Source organism: Heptranchias perlo, chromosome 11, assembly GCF_035084215.1.
Source record: "Heptranchias perlo isolate sHepPer1 chromosome 11, sHepPer1.hap1, whole genome shotgun sequence".
Classification (NCBI taxonomy): domain Eukaryota; kingdom Metazoa; phylum Chordata; class Chondrichthyes; order Hexanchiformes; family Hexanchidae; genus Heptranchias; species Heptranchias perlo.
This window is the reverse complement of record NC_090335.1, coordinates 23218407-23236817: the sequence shown is the minus strand read 5'-3', so window position 1 is coordinate 23236817 and position 18411 is coordinate 23218407. Positions and strand designations below refer to the sequence as shown.

The following is an 18411-nucleotide window of genomic DNA, read 5'->3' as shown; positions in this document are numbered from 1 at the left end:
GGTAAATAGGAGCTCATCCAAAACTCTGCTGCCCGTTTCCTAACTCGCACCAAGTCCCATTCATCCATCACTCCTGTGCTCGCTGACCTACGCTGGCTCCCGGTCCGGCAACACCTCGATTTTAAAATTCTCATCATTGTTTTCAAATCCCTCCACGGCCTCACCCCTTCCTATTTCTGTTAACTCCTCCAGTCCTACAACACTCCGTGATCTCTGCAGTCCTCCAGTTCTGGCCTCTTGCGCATCCCCGATTTTCTTCACTCTACCATTGGCCGCTGTGCCTAGGCCCTAAGCTCTGGAATTCCCTCCCTAAACCTCTCTACCCCTCTCTCCTCTTTTAAGATGCTCCTTAAAACATACCTCTTTGGCCAAGCTCCTAATATTGCCTTATATGACTCAGTGTCAAATATTGTTTGATAATCGCTCCTGTGAAGTGCCTTGAGACGTTTTACGACATTAAAGGTGTTTTATAAGTGCAAATTGTTGTTGTTGTTGTTGAACTCACGATCTTTTGTCTCAGAGGCGAGAGTGCTACCAACTGAGTCAAGGCTAGGTGCAAAAAGATTTTGTTGTTCGTTGAATAATAAATTCATGCTAGTGTTTGCTGGTTGAGTTACTTTAACCTAGAAAAGAATTACGTCGGACTATTTCACAAATTATGAACAAGAAATGGTTTGGGGTCCTATTTTCTGAGCATTGAACACAATAGGTACTTCTAGGCATCGACTTACAACAGTAATAACATACAATTACTGATTAGCGTATTGCACTGGATTTGCTTCCGTCATATTGCTCCCGACTGGGTGGTACAGAGATGGAAACAGTGGGGAAAATCAGGTGGTGAAGTCTATCACTGCATTCCTTTCCCTATCTCTATTTTCCTCCCTCACTATCCTGCCGGGGAGGCCGCCAGGCGCCCCCTTCACCTACCCCCCCCTGCCCCCCCCCACCCCCCCCGCCTGCAAATGACGATAGAGAGACGGGACCTGGCAACCTGCCAAATTCCCCTGCCACCTACTGCTGATCTTGCCAACCACAAGGACTGCCAGGAGAAGGGTAGCAGTACTCCATGGCATAGCGCCAGAAGGCATGTTGATGCTCTTTTTGGAGAGGGAGGGCCCAGTAGTGGGCACCTCTCCCTCTCCTCAGGTCTAATTCACTTCTTAGGCTTTGGCCCCATCTAAAGCCTAAAAAAAATCAAAATGTGGATCTTTGGAGCTCTTCTGCTCCCTTTAAATGGTCTCCTGCTCTCCTAGTGGTGCAGCAGCCATCCCACTGCAGTACTACTGGATTTTCTGTCCCTGGTAGCAGTGGGCTCTCTCATGGGGAGCCCGCCCAGCATTGGTATAAGGTATTTGTTTTACTCTCTTAACTCTTTAGGGTAATCAGAGGTAAGATTCAACCAAGGTGTATTACTTTTGTAACTATTGGTTTTATTAACATTAAAATACAACAAGTTTTACAGATAGAGATTCATACAACCATTAAATCAGTAGTACAACGCAAAAGTCAACAAGGCCTATTCTTCTGCTTCAGGAGACTAAGAGGTTAATAGTCCATTGATATCCTACGTTGTGTTCTTCTGGACTGCCTCTGGACTATCTCCAATTGGTCTTGTGGACTGTCTCTGCAAACATACTAAAATGGCTGATTTTAGTCCCTTCTTGCTGGTGCAAAACAAGCTTCCAGTACCTTCCACACTCTCTCTGTTTCCCATGGTTTAAAACATGTTGATACTACAGTATCTAATATTTACAACAGCTTCTCACAGACTTTCAAGGCCTCGCAGCTATATCTTATCTTTAATCTTCTAGACAGTCTGCTGAATAAGATTTTTCAAATGTGGCCAACCTTTCCAGCATGCTGCCTTGAACAGTCAGTTTAACAGTTCCTTTGTGGAATTAATACTTTTAAGCAAACTCAACTCCTTTAGCAGGTAATTAATCCAGGTTTCTAGCCAAACCTTTCAATTTCCTTAAAGCTGATCTTTTGGTTTTATATTGAAAGAAAGAAAGAATTGCATTTATATAGCGCCTTTCACCTCCTCAGAGCGTCCCAAGGCGCTTTACAGCCAGCTTTTGCAGTGTAGTCACTGTTGTGATGTAGGAAACGCGACAGCCAATTTACGCAACACAAGGTCCTGCATATGACCAGATAATCTGTTTTAGTGATGTTGGTTGAGGGATAAACATTGGCCAGGACACTGGGGAGATCTCCGTGCTCTTCTTCAAGATAGTGCCAAGAAGTCTTTTACATCCACCTGAGAGTGCAGATGGGGCCTCGGTTTAACATCTCATCTGAAAGACAGCACCTCCGAGAGTGCAGCACCCCCTCAGTACTGCACTGGAGTGTCAGGCTAGATTTTGTGCTCAAGTCACTGGAGTGGAAATTGAATCCACAGCCTTCCTGATTCAGAGACAAGAGTGCTACCAACTGAGCCACAGCTGACACCGTGAAAAGTCCAAAATCCTTCATTGGTAATGAGCCCTGACCCAGGAAGGTGGGGTAGGGTCACAAGGGGATCAGTGGAAGTCTCATGCCAAACTTCCTCTAGTGGGAGGAGGAAAATCCAACCCATTGTGTTTGATCTCTGCTCCACTATGCTACCCTGAGATTTCCAGGGGTTTCTTCAATGGAGAAGGCACAGACCAATAACACTGCAGATGAGGCCCTCTCTTGGGGCTTCGGGGCCTTCTGGCTGCTAACCTCCAGCAATGGACAGAAAGGCCTGATGCCAGCAACCAGGAGCTCAGTTGTATGTCTCTTGGGCGTGCAGCTACCCTCCTGTTTTTGCCTCCAAATCTCAGATCAGGCCCTGCCAGGGAGCAGGCCTCCACCAGGCCATGCAAATTTGGACGGACACCTCCCCTCACAGGAGTAGTGCACCTCAGATATGCTGCACTTGTCGAGCGTTCAGCTCCTTCATTTGGGTGAAGTGAGACTTTATCTGTTGGTTGCACAGTACAGAAATGGAAGTACACCATTCTTACAATGCTTATCACAGTGGACTACTGAAAGGCCTGGATCATCACTGTTAATGTAATAAATGCACCAAAATGTTAAGAAATCCAGAAGACAGTCAAAATTAAAATAATGACTTGGAAATGGTTGGAAGATCTAAACTACAGATTGATAAGAAATAGAAGTCAACTGATCGGGACAGGAGGACATTTCACCATCTGAGAAAATGACGCTCTAACTGCCCATGCCCCAAAATGGTGACCGCAGCAACATTGGAGTCCATTGCAGAATCTGGTAAGTGACATAAACAATCTATGCTTACCTGATTTATCTAGAAATAAATAAGCCTTGTAAATCCTCTGGTGTGACCATCCTATGTCTATCATTATTTGTGATGAGGTTCACATCGTTCACCTGACGAAGGAGGAAGCCTCCGAAAGCTTGTGAATTTAAAATAAAATTGCTGGACTATAACTTGGTGTTGTAAAATTGTTTACAATTATCATTATTTGCTGTGCCTGCAGTAAGTTAATTAATAAATAGTTCTCACTTCCTGCAACAATGTTATGCAGTTCATGGGTCGTCCAGTATTAAATACTGTCTCTAATGTCTCCACAGATGAATCCACCATATTCACGACAACAATGTTTTTCCTAGCACTCATCTATAATTCAGAGGATTTGCTTCTTACCAGTCTTGCACAATCCCGAATCAAGAGTCTATATGGGTGACAGGAGAACATGATATGTGTAGCAGACCTGCACCATGAGGTCTCCTGTGGCTTGTGTCTTACAATCCAGAGAATCTATAATAGAAGATCATCCACTTTTCCTTTAAAAGGCACAATGGCATCTGCCTGAACCAGTCAATGTTGGAAAGCACTCCGGGCTCCAACAACCCTCTGCGTAAAGAAATCTCTCCTAACTTATCTCCTCACTCTCTTAGTGAGAATTTTAAATTGATGATCACTTATCACTGACTCTCCACTCAGAGGAAATAGTCTTTGCCTATTCAAAACTCTTCATAATTTTAAAAACTTTTATTATATCTCCTCTTGTCCTTCTCTGCTGCAGTGGAAATTGCCCCTGTATCTCAGATCTCTCATCATAACTATACTTTCTCATTCCTGGCATCTATTTGATGAATCTACATTGTACATTCTGTATGGCTTTAATGCCCTTTCTATAATGAGGCATCTAAAACTGTGCACAGTGCTCCAACTGTGGTCTAATTATTGTCTCATACAAGTTTATCGTTGCCTCTTTACTCTTGTACTCTATGCCACTATTTATACATCCCAAAATGTTAGTGGTCTTTTTTACCGCTTCATCTACCTGCACTCGCAACTTTAGAGAAATATGTATTTGAACTCCTGGGTCTCCCTGTTCATCCAGCCCCATCAGTCTCTTTCCACTGGGTGTACACTCCATTCTTTGCATATCCTCCCAAAATATTTCTTACATTTCTCTGCACCATGGACAAGATAAATCATCTGTAGCACAGGGAAGCTTGAAATAAGTCATCTCAGAGTTAGCCCCTGTAGGGAATTCCTTATTTTGTGTGATTCTTGGACCCTGGACAAATAGTCAAGCAAAGAAAGTCACCCTCACTCAGTAGTTTTGTTAATCAAAAGTAATTATTTAATGATGTTATCATTCATACGAGCATTCCATGAAGCAAAATCAAACCATACAAAGGACTTTCCTTTATAAAATTCCGCTATATATTTAATAATTCACCACATTATTATGTAATGGCTTAACAATTCATACATACATCAGGCAAATCATTAATACATATACAGTCTTTAAACCAAGGATTTTGCTCATCGGGCCTGAAGATTGATCAACTCTTCAGAACTCGAGGTCCTCTTCTTCTTGCATGATGTTCAACTGCAGTGTGCGTTCCTTGTAACTGCCGGGTGGTGAAGAAGAGACTGTTCTTCTCTCAAAATCTTCTTATTGTATTGTTTTTACCAATAGGACATAGGATTGGGGAGGGTCATTCTTTTTGTCCAATCGCTCCCTGTTGCTATGCCTCAACCAATAACATACTTCAATGATTGACAGTTTAGGCTTTGATCATGTGACTGGATACCCTTTGATGTAGAAAAGACCATGTGCTCGAACGATGGGTTGTAAAAGGCCCCTTTACTGTCTCTGTTTATGGTCTTTCATGTAGAGACAGCCCCTTTCATTTCTACGCACAGACATTCTTAATGGTCCTGACGTCTCCAATTTTGATTACTTCAATGGCTACAAATCCATTCCTTATACCATTTGACCATATGCTGGGTGCAATACTATTTGATGTTTTACAAATCCCAGTTCTTTTGAACAGATGACCAGATAGGAATGAGAAGCCCATGCTTTTTTTACACCTATTATTGCTTTCCTGATCTGAAGTCTTTGATGTAAGTCTTTGTTGCCTTTTCTTACATAACACCTTGCTGTGTTGAAAAGCTTGTGCTTCCAAAAGTCTATGTGTTTCGAAAGCCTGACAATGCTATAAGCTCAATATTATCTATCTAGCTTATTTATTTAATGATTTAGATATCTATCTGCAGTACAATGTCTTCGATCCTGAAACTCATACTTCTCCAATGCCATCAGCGTCAATGAGGGAAAAACAGGATTTGCGAGAACACAGTTTGCCACATTACTGTGTTTGCAGGTTTTTAAATGTCTTTATTTAAAAGGGGTACTGTTAACCCTTTCCTTCAAATATCTTTTGTTAAAGGGGTTTTGAACTCCACACCTCCTGGAGTTCATATACATTCATGTAAATACATTCAAGATGTGGAGATGCCGGTGATGGACTGGGGTTGACAATTGTAAACAATTTTACAACACCAAGTTATAGTCCAGCAATTTTATTTTAAATTCACAAGCTTTCGGAGGCTTCCCCCTTCGTCAGGTGAACGATGTGAACGACATTCAACAACATTGAGAAAATTCAATTGCTTACCTTTTTCTCTGTTCATTTTTGTATTTATTTTTATGAATGTTAATGATATTGGGCCCGATATTAGGAGGGCGGTGGGTTCGCAGCGGGGGGTCAACTGGGCGCGTGGGTAACGCGCCCACTGAAATCGTGGTGTTACGCATGCAATCGCAGGCTAATTGCAGCCACTTACCTGTGATTCCGGGTTTCGCGCTGGAAAGCTGCGCAATGGGCGGGCAGCATAGGCTATCAGCTGGAGGAGCCCTATTTAAAGGGGCAGTCCTCCACTGACTAGGAAAAATTACAGCATGGAGCAGCCCAGGGGGAAGGCTGCTCCCAGGTTTAATGATGCCTCACTCCAGGTATTATTGGATGGGGTGAGGAGGAGGGGGAGGACAGAGGTCTTCCCCCGGCGGGCGGGAGGAAGTGGCCTGCCTCTGCCACCAAGAAGGCCTGGATCGAGGTGGCAGAGGAGGTCATCTGCACCACCAACATATCGCGCACCTGCATAAAGTGCAGGAGGCGCTGCAATGACCTCAGTAGGTCAGCCAAAGTGAGTACACTTACTCATTCCCCTACACTCCGTCTGCCACATCACTGCCCCCACCCCACATCTCCTTCTGCACTGCCAACACTACTCCATCACATCACTCCTCATACCCACTCAAAGCTCATCCTCATTTTACCTGCACTTACTCACCTTGCCAGTACTCATCCCACCACTACCACTCAACCCAATCCTCATACAATCTCATGGCTCTATCTCATACTCACCCTTTCATGCATCTCTTTCACGGTCAGCCTCACTCAACCTGCCACTACCTGTGCTGCAGCCACAGGGCATGCATCACATATGTGCAATAGGATGCGTAAGGCAAACGTGTCGTGAGCATGAAGGGGATGCACAAGGGTGTTTGAGGGTTTGTCATGGTTTTTACTTATATTTAATTTCTGATCAACTCACATTACATATTATATTGTCACCACTACTGCCACATCTTTGCGAATCTTGTCTGGTTTGTGCAATAATGCCCTTTCTTGAGGATCACTGTGAAGACCCACAACTGATGACACCCATTGTGTCACTGCAGAGTGGGTATAGGTGTATTTGCAGGGCTCTTTTGTGCAGACGACTGAGAGACGTCGGCGAAGTCCCCGGTGGCACCCTGGAAGGATGCGGAGGAGAAGTTGTTGAGGGCAGTGGTGACGTTGACAGCGACAGGTAAGAAGATGGTGCTCGGGCCAGCCGGGAGCTGCTCGGCATGAAGGAGGCTGCAGATGTCCACGACTACATGTCGAGTGACTCTGAGCCTCCGTGTGCACTGCTGCTCATAGAGGTCCAGGAAGCTGAGCCTCGGTCTATAGACCCTGTGTTGAGGGTAGTGCCTTCTGCGACGTATCTCTCTCTGCCGTTGCCCTCCCTCCTGCTGTGCAGGTGGATGTGTCACAGCACTGTGTTGTGGAGCTCCACGTGTCAGAGGTGGACGGCATGGCCGGCGAGGCTGGCGATGCTGTTCGTCCTCTGAGGAGGTCATGACTGCAGCTACGGTGGCCCTCATCCGGAAGATGTACATCTGAGGGGGTCCACAAGGTAGGTACATGTGTCTGGACACCGGGGTAAGTGAAGGTAGGTAAATGTGTCTGCACACTGGGGTAAGTGTGCAAGTTGGTGAATTTTATTGTTAGGAGGAGGGTGGTGGAGGCCAAACTTTGTCCAGAGTGACAGAGCGGCCTCCTGCAATGAATGAGGGTCTTCCCCCCCACACCTGTCAAATGGACCTTTGCAGCTGCCACAGGCTGATGGCTGCAACACGTCCATTTCAACTGGGAGTGTTTTCTCCAGTACGGGAAACAGTCCCAGTTGTTTGGAAAATCCCACCCCTCCTAAAATACCATGTTAATCAGGTCTGTAAGCGACCTGAAGTACCTAAATAATTACCTTAAGTGGGATCCCGCCGGCTTTAATTGCTGGCGGGAGTCCCACATGCGGGGGCTGCGCGCGCATGTCAGCGCGTCACTGAGGAACCTGGAAGTGGGCGGGTTGGAGCCGGGCTCCAGACCCCCCCCGGGAATCCTCGATTTTCACAGTCACCCTGTCACGAACGCACCCGCTCAAGGGTGTGAAAATCGAGCCCATGATGCCAATGATACCCATTCAAATGAAATGCTGTATATTTTTCATTCCTTTTATTTCTATTTACCAAAATATGTAGTGAAAACTATTACACTGTCATGTATACAAGTCCAGAAGATCAAAAAGTATGACTTTGTTTGCTTTAGTATCGATCTAATAATTTGATTTCCTGGTTCAGTGTCTTCTTTCTTCCTCCATGTCAGGTCACCATTCCTATTTCACATGCAGATTGTCATCTGGTGCAGGGAAATGTCTGTGTAGGGCAGCAGGCTAAGGTTAAACAGTGAAGGTACAGGCGTGGATGAATATTGTGAAGTTTCGCTTGATCACTTTCGGTAGTCCGGGAATACTTATGCAAAACTTTCCCTCAGGAAATTAAATAATTTTTATAATCTTGTATAATAATGTACTTGGATGGGCTGGATGGACTTTTCTCGGCGTATTTCTTAAGTGTTTTTGTCTTCTGGAGGTCGTAACCTTTACTATAGAAATGGGGATACAAAATACTTGATACGTAGTGGTCTGACTATGCTAAGAAGCTTATAAATGAACCTTTAAAAATTGGTGTAATCATTGGTATTCTTTCTAGAATCTGACAGAGCACAGAATTCTTATTAATGTCATTATCATTTTTAAAATTTATCTTTCTATTTAAAAAATAAATGTCCTTTTTATTTAATCAGTGAGTGATGATGAAGGGTAATGGCTGGAAGGATTATAAGACCTGCTGATGGGAGGGAGGTGAATTTTCATACACAGTTGAAGCTGAATTGTTTTTCGGTTGATGATTTAACTCACTACAAGGGTCATTTCAACACCCTCACATCTATGGATTCCATAACTCTTCTAAGCCAGTACTTCCAGCCATGTTAGAAGCACTGACTGTTTAAACGAAATTATTCGCATAAAGGATCATATTGAAGAAATCAACAAAATTGATATTGCAGATAATAATCAATGATAATCACCATTAAGCTAAAACCAGGTTTATTAATAAAGGAATTTACTTTCAAAGAGTATTATTGGCCCAGAAATTGCTCGGAGCGGTTAACCAACAGTGCTCACCGCTCCATAGATTTATACTAACCCAGTAATTTACAGCGGGCTTTACTGCGGGCAATTCCTCTAATAGGAAGCGGAGAAGAGCCCAGCGTTGGCTTCAGTGAAGCCAGGACCTATAGGAGAAGCAAAAGGAGCACACTCTCCCCTCGACTGATCAGGTTGCAGCATTTTTGACAAGCTGCAAAGAGTTTCTGCAAGCTGGAATGTAAAATCCAGGAAGTGAGAGATACAACATTAAAATCATTTTTAAAAACAGTTATAGACCAGCGAAAAAGAGAGGGTATGAAATAATCAAATTAAATAAAAGAGACAGAGGGGAAAAGCTAAAAAAATTATAATTTAAAAAAAAATGTTTAATGACTAAAAACTATTAAAATAAGGAATAATGAGACTCCACATTTTTAAAAGTTAATTTTAGTAGTTTGACAGTCATTAAGACTTACTGTGCTGTTAAAACGTAGTTTAGACCTGGTATTTTTAAGTATACCTGTTTTGTGATGATATTAGTTACGTTTCAGCTGGGCAGATGAGCAAGTTGATGCTGGTCCCTTGTTTCCACTGATTGCAGCTGGCGATATCCCTTTAACGTGAGCTGACATATCACTGGTGAACCAGGAGAAGCAAGTTCCGGATTTCTGCGTTTCACTGCGCATGTGCGAATGCCAGAACTTGCTCTTCAATTTCACCACTAACTATGGTGAGCGCTGTTGAGCTCACCGTTCTTTTTTTAACCAGTTTCTGGGCCAGTGTCATTTTTGAATTCATTCTTTCATATTTTTTTCTGCACAGACAATACTTGATGGCTTGTGGGTGTCTAGGTCAATTGTTATCATTGATGCCAAGGCCATCAATTATGTTGCTCTGGCACAATGTATCAGCCCTTGAAAAGACAAACAAAGCTACAATTGTTCCTTCACAATATATCAGGTAAATAAACATTGCTTGCCTAATAAATTGTTGTTATTGGATTCTTTTGGTTATATAATATTTTGTAAAACACATTTGAACTATTCATTGTATTGTTATAAGGTGTCACTATTTTTAGATCCCCTTTAAACAATGAGCAATAGCTGTGCTGGTACTTTAAAATCTTGCCCATCTTTTATATAACTAATAGCAGGTTTGAGTTAACTCCCTGTCTGTTCATATCCCTCCCCGCTCAATTCTGCCAACAGTTTCTCTTGATTGGCCTTTAACATAAGTATTAAGAGTCCTTCATTTACTGTCACACATTTTACGGTGGGAGCAAAACTCAGAACAGTCAAACATCCCTAGAAATGCTTACCCTTAGATTGTTGGCTTAAAACCTCTCTTGCCACCTTACTAATGAAGAATATTGCCATTTTTATCTTGTTGAACATGGACAATTAAAAGTTTTTGTGAAATGAAATATTGTTATCTTTGAAAATGAGATTCAGTTTTGACAACTAATATTTATCTAATAAATATATTAATTTTTTACAATACATTTTGGTCACCTTGAGGCACATTCATAATTGGCAAATTTATACATTGAACAGGTTATATTCACAATAGATTATTTGCACTGACCAGATACAAACTATTTATAGCAATATCACTGAGCATTATATGATTTCACTGCAGTAATTATAGGTGGCTCAATAGGAGAAGATTATCACGAACCCGTTCTTTATGAACGGTTTCCCAATTTTGTTAAACATAGTGCACAGAGGAAATTCATTACATTATTGCTTTAGTAGTATGTCATAAATGAGACTAGAGACCACTGCACAAAGTACTGCTTTATGTTATTAATTTCCAACACTGTATCTGGGGTTCGTGCTGTTCACATTATTCATAGACAGTTTGGAGTAAAGTGCTTCTTGCAATATTACAACATTTGAATCATTCATTGCACTTGCACACATAATAGAGAGTACAGTGGATAATATTCATTGTTAAAACATAAGAGGCTTATGCATGTTTCATAGACTAATTATCTAGCCATTAATGTACCAAATACTCATGCATTGTAAGAAGGCTATCTGATGAATGCTACTTAAATATGAGACTGAAGCTTTGCTGATGGCTGTACTGCAGTTAGAAACAGCTTGTGTTCTGGAATAGGGTTCCTAGAGTTGCATTCATTAGTTCTGTGTCCCATATTCCAGCACATAACCTGCTGGAAGCTGCTATAACTACAAGTTATGAAATGTATGTTACAGTTTTCCTAACTTTACCTCCAATACTGCTTTATGTTAGTGTCCAGCATTGTCCAGTATTCTGCCTTGTGTGTGTCCTCATTTGATTGTTCTAGTTTGGAGATGTTTACATCTCTGACATCACCAACAGGACAAATGATTTCAATAAGCAAAACAAAAGAGTGGGTTTTCCTTGATGGGCCAATTGGTAAGGGCTTTGCCCATTGTAAAACTACATCACACAGGTCAGGAAAGCTCCAGGCTTTGTTATCAATCTGTGCTGAGTTTGGTTTTCCTCAGGCCAGGGCAGCAGTGGGAGTATTGTAATTGACCTCAGCACCCCTGGCTTGGGGAGGGAAAAAAATCCCACAGGGTTCCACTTGTGATTGCTGACCAGTGATTTCCTTGCTGGAAAGTGCACCTGAGCACAGAATTGGGCTCAGCTGCGACACCCCCCTTTCCCACTCCCCATGTTTGAACGCTCCGCTGACGCTCAATCTTTCGACTCACTTATATAGAGTGGTACAGGGGGGTGACAAGGACCCACAGAACTGTGCCCCAAAATGATAAAATACTTTCAAGAAAGAAGGAGGAGAAAATTGAGGAGGGTGGGGTAGGAAAGGAAAACAAATGGGTAATGAAGCAATATGGAGAGAAGTAAGAAAAAATGCACCACATACAGGGATAGAAATTGGTCTCGGGCAGTGGTGTTAAAGGGGCCGTATCCCATTGACCGCCCTTTATACACTCGCCTGATATTCCGTTCTATTGAAGTCAATGAGACTGAATATCAGGCGGGAAGTATAACGTATTCGATATCGCTTCTTACGCACTATCGCCCGATGCGAATTTTTACCACGTAAATTTGGAATGTCTGGTTATGTTTCATCACTTATCAAAGTATGTCATCATGGCATCTCCCATCTTCCAGTACTTTCACTGCTCCAACTTGTATTGCAACATTGTCCTTGCATTTCGCAGGTCCTGCAGTAAACGTTACATGCAATATTTTTATCAACAGTTTCGGCTCTGTCACGGAGAACACAATGGTAAGTGCTGATGGCCACTGTCAAATAACTTGATGTCTTGTACAGTAGCAGCTTGTCAATTTTCTTCCTTTTGTTTATCATTCAAATTGCAGGTCCTCCTGTTAATGTTACATGCAACATATTTATCAACAGCTTTGGTTCAATAGCAGAAACGACAATGGTGAGTGGGACTGAGCATTGAGGCCATCTTGTAATATATTGCTTAGTTTGTCAGCCTACCACCAGGGCCTTTACCAACCAGGTGAGCAGAACCAAGCTATACTGCTCCAAATTACGTGTGTCAAATGATATTTCCAATTTTGTGAATCATTGGGTATCCAAGCAGTGGTTATGGATGATCTGTCCTAAGAGTTAATACCAGCATGAAACATTTAAAAAAAACATAAAACCCCATTACAGTCTTTGTAAAATGAAGCATTCACATTATTGAGAAAGTAAGGTGAGTAGGTAGGCCATTCCGTTGATAAGTGCCTTGTTCGGGCTAATTACTTTTTCCTGTTCCTAATGAAAATCTAAAAACATCAAACGGCGTTACCGGAAAGTTGCATCAAACTTTACGCTGAAATTTCCTACAGAATGTAAAAACCTGCATAAAACAAGCAGAAATCAGCATAAACAATTGGGACCTGAGGAAAGCGTGCAACTTATGCCATATTCCTTCTTTAAATCCCTCTTTTTGTATGAAAGTTAAAGTTTGAAGCCATCAAAACATTCTTTATGAAACCAGGCACAGCAGGTTCAGAAAATGCATTTTCAATTTTTAATGTAGCTCATTCTGATACTGTAAAACTGCATTCATAGGTACATAAAATACACTACCGGTCTCAGTGAGGAGAAATTTAAAAATCCCTTCAAACAGCATATAACACCAGGAATATGAATTTGGGTCCAGCCCATTCAAAACTGGCATAAATACAGGAAACTCGCTCAATCCAGTCTTTTGCATGACCGTGGAGCTGTGTTAATGAGTGGCAAAGGGTTTTGTGAGGTTTCGCGGAATCGGTGTAAAAGATCGAGGAAATTCGGGTGTAGAGTAAAAACAGGCATAAGTCACTTATGGCCAAATTTCCTCGATCTTTCACACTGAAAATTGGCATTACGCCCTACTTACGCTGTTGTTACGCCGAAAGTTTTCAGGAAATTCCAGGCCATTATTGTAAAGGTAGATGTGTTTCTGGGGCCTTGAAATCATACTGTGTAAAGATTAATGTATGGACACTTAACTTGTATGCATACTAATCCTCACACAGCATAATTTTGTTAATTAAATTCCTTTGTGCAATATTTTAATGTAGGTTTTCACTGATTTATTTTAAATACATTAACACCCCCATTAAAATAGCAGACCAAGGGATTCTACGGAAACACATTAAGCAGCCGTATGCTAATTTCCATGCAATGTAAATTCAAGGCCTAAGTTTCATGTAGGAGTTTAGATTAGAGAGGGGGAACAGACTGTTGCTGTAACATAGCCTCTCAGCTTTTATACACTGCAACGGTTCAAGAACGAGGCGCACCACCACCTTCTCAAGGGCATCTAGGGATTGGCAATAAAATGCCGGTCTTGCCAGCAAGATCCATATCCCGAGAATTAATAAAAATATATTATAAAATTATTAACTATGTTGAGGTAAAGCACTTACATAACAGATGTATTTTCCTATCAGCAGAGTTTATGTACAAACACTTAACAAGCTTGCACTTAATTCTTTGTGTGCTATTTTTAAGCAGACTTTAATCCATTTATTTTAAGAAAACTATCTATTTAAAGTAAGTGGGTTAACACCTGCCTAAAAGTAACACACAAAGGAACGTAGTATGAATATATTAAATACTTGTGCCTAAACTTCACCAACAAGAAAATATACCCTGGTACGTCAAATAATTAGGGTTGAGATTCCGATTTTCTACGCCAGTAATATTAGCACAATGTGGGCAGAATCAGCCGAACTAGTGCAAAAGATCAGGCAATTTTAAACGTAAGTAAGTTGCGGCCAAAACCACTTACGTTTGTGATTTCCGTGACCTTTTGTGCTGGTTCAAGATTGAATTTGCCGGATTAGACCCTGCCCACAAAATTGCCTGATTCCGCCGATTGTGCTGATTAGGGAAGGCTCTTCAAATTGCATTCATTTTCAGAGGTGCACAGGCACCAGTAGGCACGTTTTCAAAGTTTTTTCATATCAAAAAATATTGCATTTATTAAGAAACTGGCTAGTGTGCACCAATCAAACTATTAACTGGTTCAGTATAGTTTTTATAAGTCATGTTCAGTGATTTTAAATCAGGTTACTCACAAGTGGAGGACTGGTCACCATTATTAACATAGAAACATAGAAAATAGGAGCAGGAGTAGGCCATTCGAGCCTGCTCCACCATTCAATATGATCATGGCTGATCCTCTATCTCAATACCGTATTCCTGCTCTCTCCCCATACCCCTCGATGCCTTTTGTGTCTAGAAATCTATCTATTAAAAAATCTTATTTCTGCTGATAAACCCATTTTCAGCTGTATTAATAAAACTGCACCAGGTTACTACTCTTAAATACACAATGAATACTTTTTGATGGAAAGAAAAGAATGATTATGTTCTATTACGCTGCCCGATTGTGTTGGTTCATGGAAGATTTTATGTTTGTGATTATTTTAATTAATTCATTAATTTTAGAGGAAGCTTGAATTGTAATCTAACCAGCGCAATTTCAAGTGCATTTTGGGCACAATTTCCCGATTGCGCCCAAAGCGGAAACCCCTTAATGTTTTATACACCAAACCAGGTGACAATTGTTAAGACAGAGAAATATCAGTAAATTACACAGATTTAAAATCTGTTGATAAAACATTTTAATTTTATTTTAGGCATCATAGTTAGTTGTAAAATCAAATGCTCTGCTTCATAAATAACATTTCACTTGCTGGCCAGGGAATCACACAATAATATCAACTAATAATTCTCAAATCTTACAGGGCAGTTGTACTGCACATTGTATATTGCTACAAAGCAGTTTTGGCCTTACAGCAATGTGAAGTGCACACTATAACAGCACTGGCCTCAGTTTAACAGAAACTGTGTTAACAGAGGAACTAGTCTCACAGTAGTAAAACAGTGCAAAGTACGTGTTAAAAAGTTGTACTTCTGGGAACTGTTTAAACTTTATTTTAAAACTTTAAATGCTAGAGAATAAAGCTCTGCCTTTGGGCAAAATTTCACTTTCCCTGACCAAAAATGATGCACAGCCAAGAATAACAAAAATCAACATGACTAGTTCCCTATTTCAGAGCAGGTCGCTCCACCAGCCTCAAAATGGAGACTGATTACCATAAAATCTTAGAGCATGAGGACTATTTGTATAGTCTACTCCTCAATTCAAAGTCACTAAATTTATATTATCTATTTTAACACTAAATTCCCACTTTGTTGTGCTACTGTTAATTCAAATGACTGAATACTAGAAATGTTTTTGTGCAAAAAATGATTTAGAATTGTCAGCAGTAGACTTCAATTGCATCGTTTTGATGGAGTCTGAATGAGTGCAAAGTTGAATTTACACCTATCAGTTGCATGGAGGCGATCAGGCTATCTTGAACTGCTGTTAAACACACTGTACCTTCACGGGGAGAGTATGTGATTTGCATACATTTGACCTACAAAACTTAAGACAGCTGATGAACAGCTTTGAAAAAGCTGACAAATCAATAAAACCGACGCAGAATGTCCCCTTTCTCTCCCCCTCTGCCTCCCAATCTTTCTCCAGTCTCCCAAGCACTCAAATCCTCAACCCACATCACTCTGCAGCCTCTCCTCATCTCCCCCCTTGCTCTTTCCAAACTTAACTCTTCTTTGAGACCCACCTGCTGCTCCCGTGATCATAAAAGCTGACAGAGCCAGCTGAATCCCATATGTAATCCTTTCATGTATTCACTGAGTGTCAGCTGCACCCAGATGACTCCCCCTTACACTTTGCACCCAGACCCCGCCCCCCACAAACTCACAATAGAGCCATCCAGCCACCCTCACCCCTAAACTGTGCTAGTCCTACCCAGGTGTACTACCCCTCCGCTACTTCAGTCCTGCACTGACCTTACCTGTTCACTTCAGAGGGGCCAATACATTCCACATAACACCAAGAAGCTCATTTTCCATTCTGTTAGTGGCTCTTCACATTGTAATGTGCAGCAGCCCAAATATTGATCTTTTACTGGTTAAAAACATTCCCCTGTGTTAAGCGCATTAAAGGTATGAAATCAAGGCCCTACTGCGATTTCTGCTGTCATAATGTTGTGCATTAGAACAAAGTGGGAATTTAGTGCTAAAAAAGTTAAATTATCAGATATGTATTTTGTGACTTTGAATTGAGGAGTAGACTATACAATCAATCGTCATGTTCTAAGATGCTGTGGTATTGTCATAATCAACAGGGGCTGCTTACCTTCTCCAGCCTTAAATCAGCTGCAGTGCGAGCAAGCCCCTGACACGGTCCTGTGTGGCTAGAAGAGCTTTGCCCAGGTGGATTATGAGCAATCTCAGCATAGTGCGGGAAGTTTAAACCCCATGCTGATTTTTGTCAGCAAACACTGTCGAGGGACAGTGGGCTCAAAACGCTTGACCCTGATAGTTGGCGTAGTAGTTCTAGTAGTTCCTTCCAGGTAATGATCCTGCTCCAAGCCATTACCCCCCATTTTCTTACTGCTTTCTCTGGGGCATTTGGGGTGACTCAGCCCAAGGTGCTGCTGGGAGCAACAAAAGTGAATGGATTTTCGCCAGCAAATGCTGACATGCAGATAGCACCACAGAAATGCTGATTGTCCCCACAGGACATGGACGGTTGGCATTTATGGATTTGTACAATGGTTGAAGATGATAGCTCAGTTATTTCACACCCTTAGAACATTAATTGAACAGTGCTTCACTGTCAGAACAAAACCAATTATAATCATTTGCCTTTCAATACTGTGGTTTGCCACAGAGTTCACTTCTATAAATGGCACAAAATGGCGGATGGATCACATGGTACCTGGGAAACTCTGCCTTAACACTTAAATTACAAGATGGCTCTCAATGGTTGTCTGTGCACGGATGCTAGCTATGTACCAGATGCATTTTTACTGTGTGCTAACTGCTTTCGGGAGCACTTTAACAAAGCATTCATTGAATGTCTCATGCAAAGAGGCTGCAATATTTAATTTGATGGCAGTCAAAAGCGAATTGGATTAAAGTTATTTTTTCATGATGTTTTACTTGCTGCATGTCATTTTCTGATGGGGTTGGTTCTCAATGGGCTTTCCAGCAATTAAAGTGCATTATTACTGAATAATGAAATTGAGAAATCCAGTCTCATGTTACTATATATACCAAGGTGAATATTTCTTTTAAAACACAATTAAAAAAATAGGTGGCTTAAACACGGAAAGGAAATTTTCATCCACTCATTTTTTAATTAAATAAAGAACAGGTTATGAAATATCTCAGATAAGTGAGAAGTTTAAAAGTTGTCATTTTACCTCATTAATGGTGACCAGACTATTTGGTGATTTGTTTATTTTTTAACCCTTTTGCCTTTTTACACAACATGGCTGCTTCTGATGACAAGAGTGACATCAGAGGGAGTCACATAGTCTAAATGATCCACATTGGTGACATCAGAGGCAGCCATGTAGTGTAAATATTCCACACCAATGCTATCAGAACGGTTTTGAAAGAGTAAATAGGGAGGAACTGTTTCCACTGGCTGGAGGGTCAGTAACCAGAGGACACAGATTTAAGGTAATTGGCAAAAGAACCAGAGGGGAGATGAAGAGAATTTTTTTTACACAGCGAGTTGTTATGATCTGGAATGCACTGCTTGAAAGGGTAGTGGGAGCAGATTCAGTAGTAACTTTCAAAAGGGAATTGGGCTGATTCCATGATTCTGTGTAGTGTAAATGATCCACACCAGTGCCACCTGTAAATGAACAGTATGCCCACCTGTTTCGGGCATAACGCTGCTTAAATATGTAAATTGCGGTCCTTCTCTGGTTGTGGCAGCACAATTGCAATTTTCAGGTATAAATGGGTGGACCATGCGCTGTGCCCTCCCACAACCAGCGAGCTGCAATGG

The 18411-nt window shown here is 41.5% G+C and overlaps 1 protein-coding gene across 1 annotated transcript in view; it reads left to right on the top strand.

The window, feature by feature from the left end:
• glra2 (glycine receptor, alpha 2) overlaps nucleotides 1-18411 on the top strand; it is a 164068-nt gene that overhangs the window by 30790 nt on the left and 114867 nt on the right. Inside the window, exon 3 of the mRNA XM_067992687.1 lies at nucleotides 12404-12471. Within this exon, the coding sequence (XP_067848788.1) occupies nucleotides 12404-12471 (68 nt within the window). The remainder of the gene's footprint in view (nucleotides 1-12403; nucleotides 12472-18411) is intronic.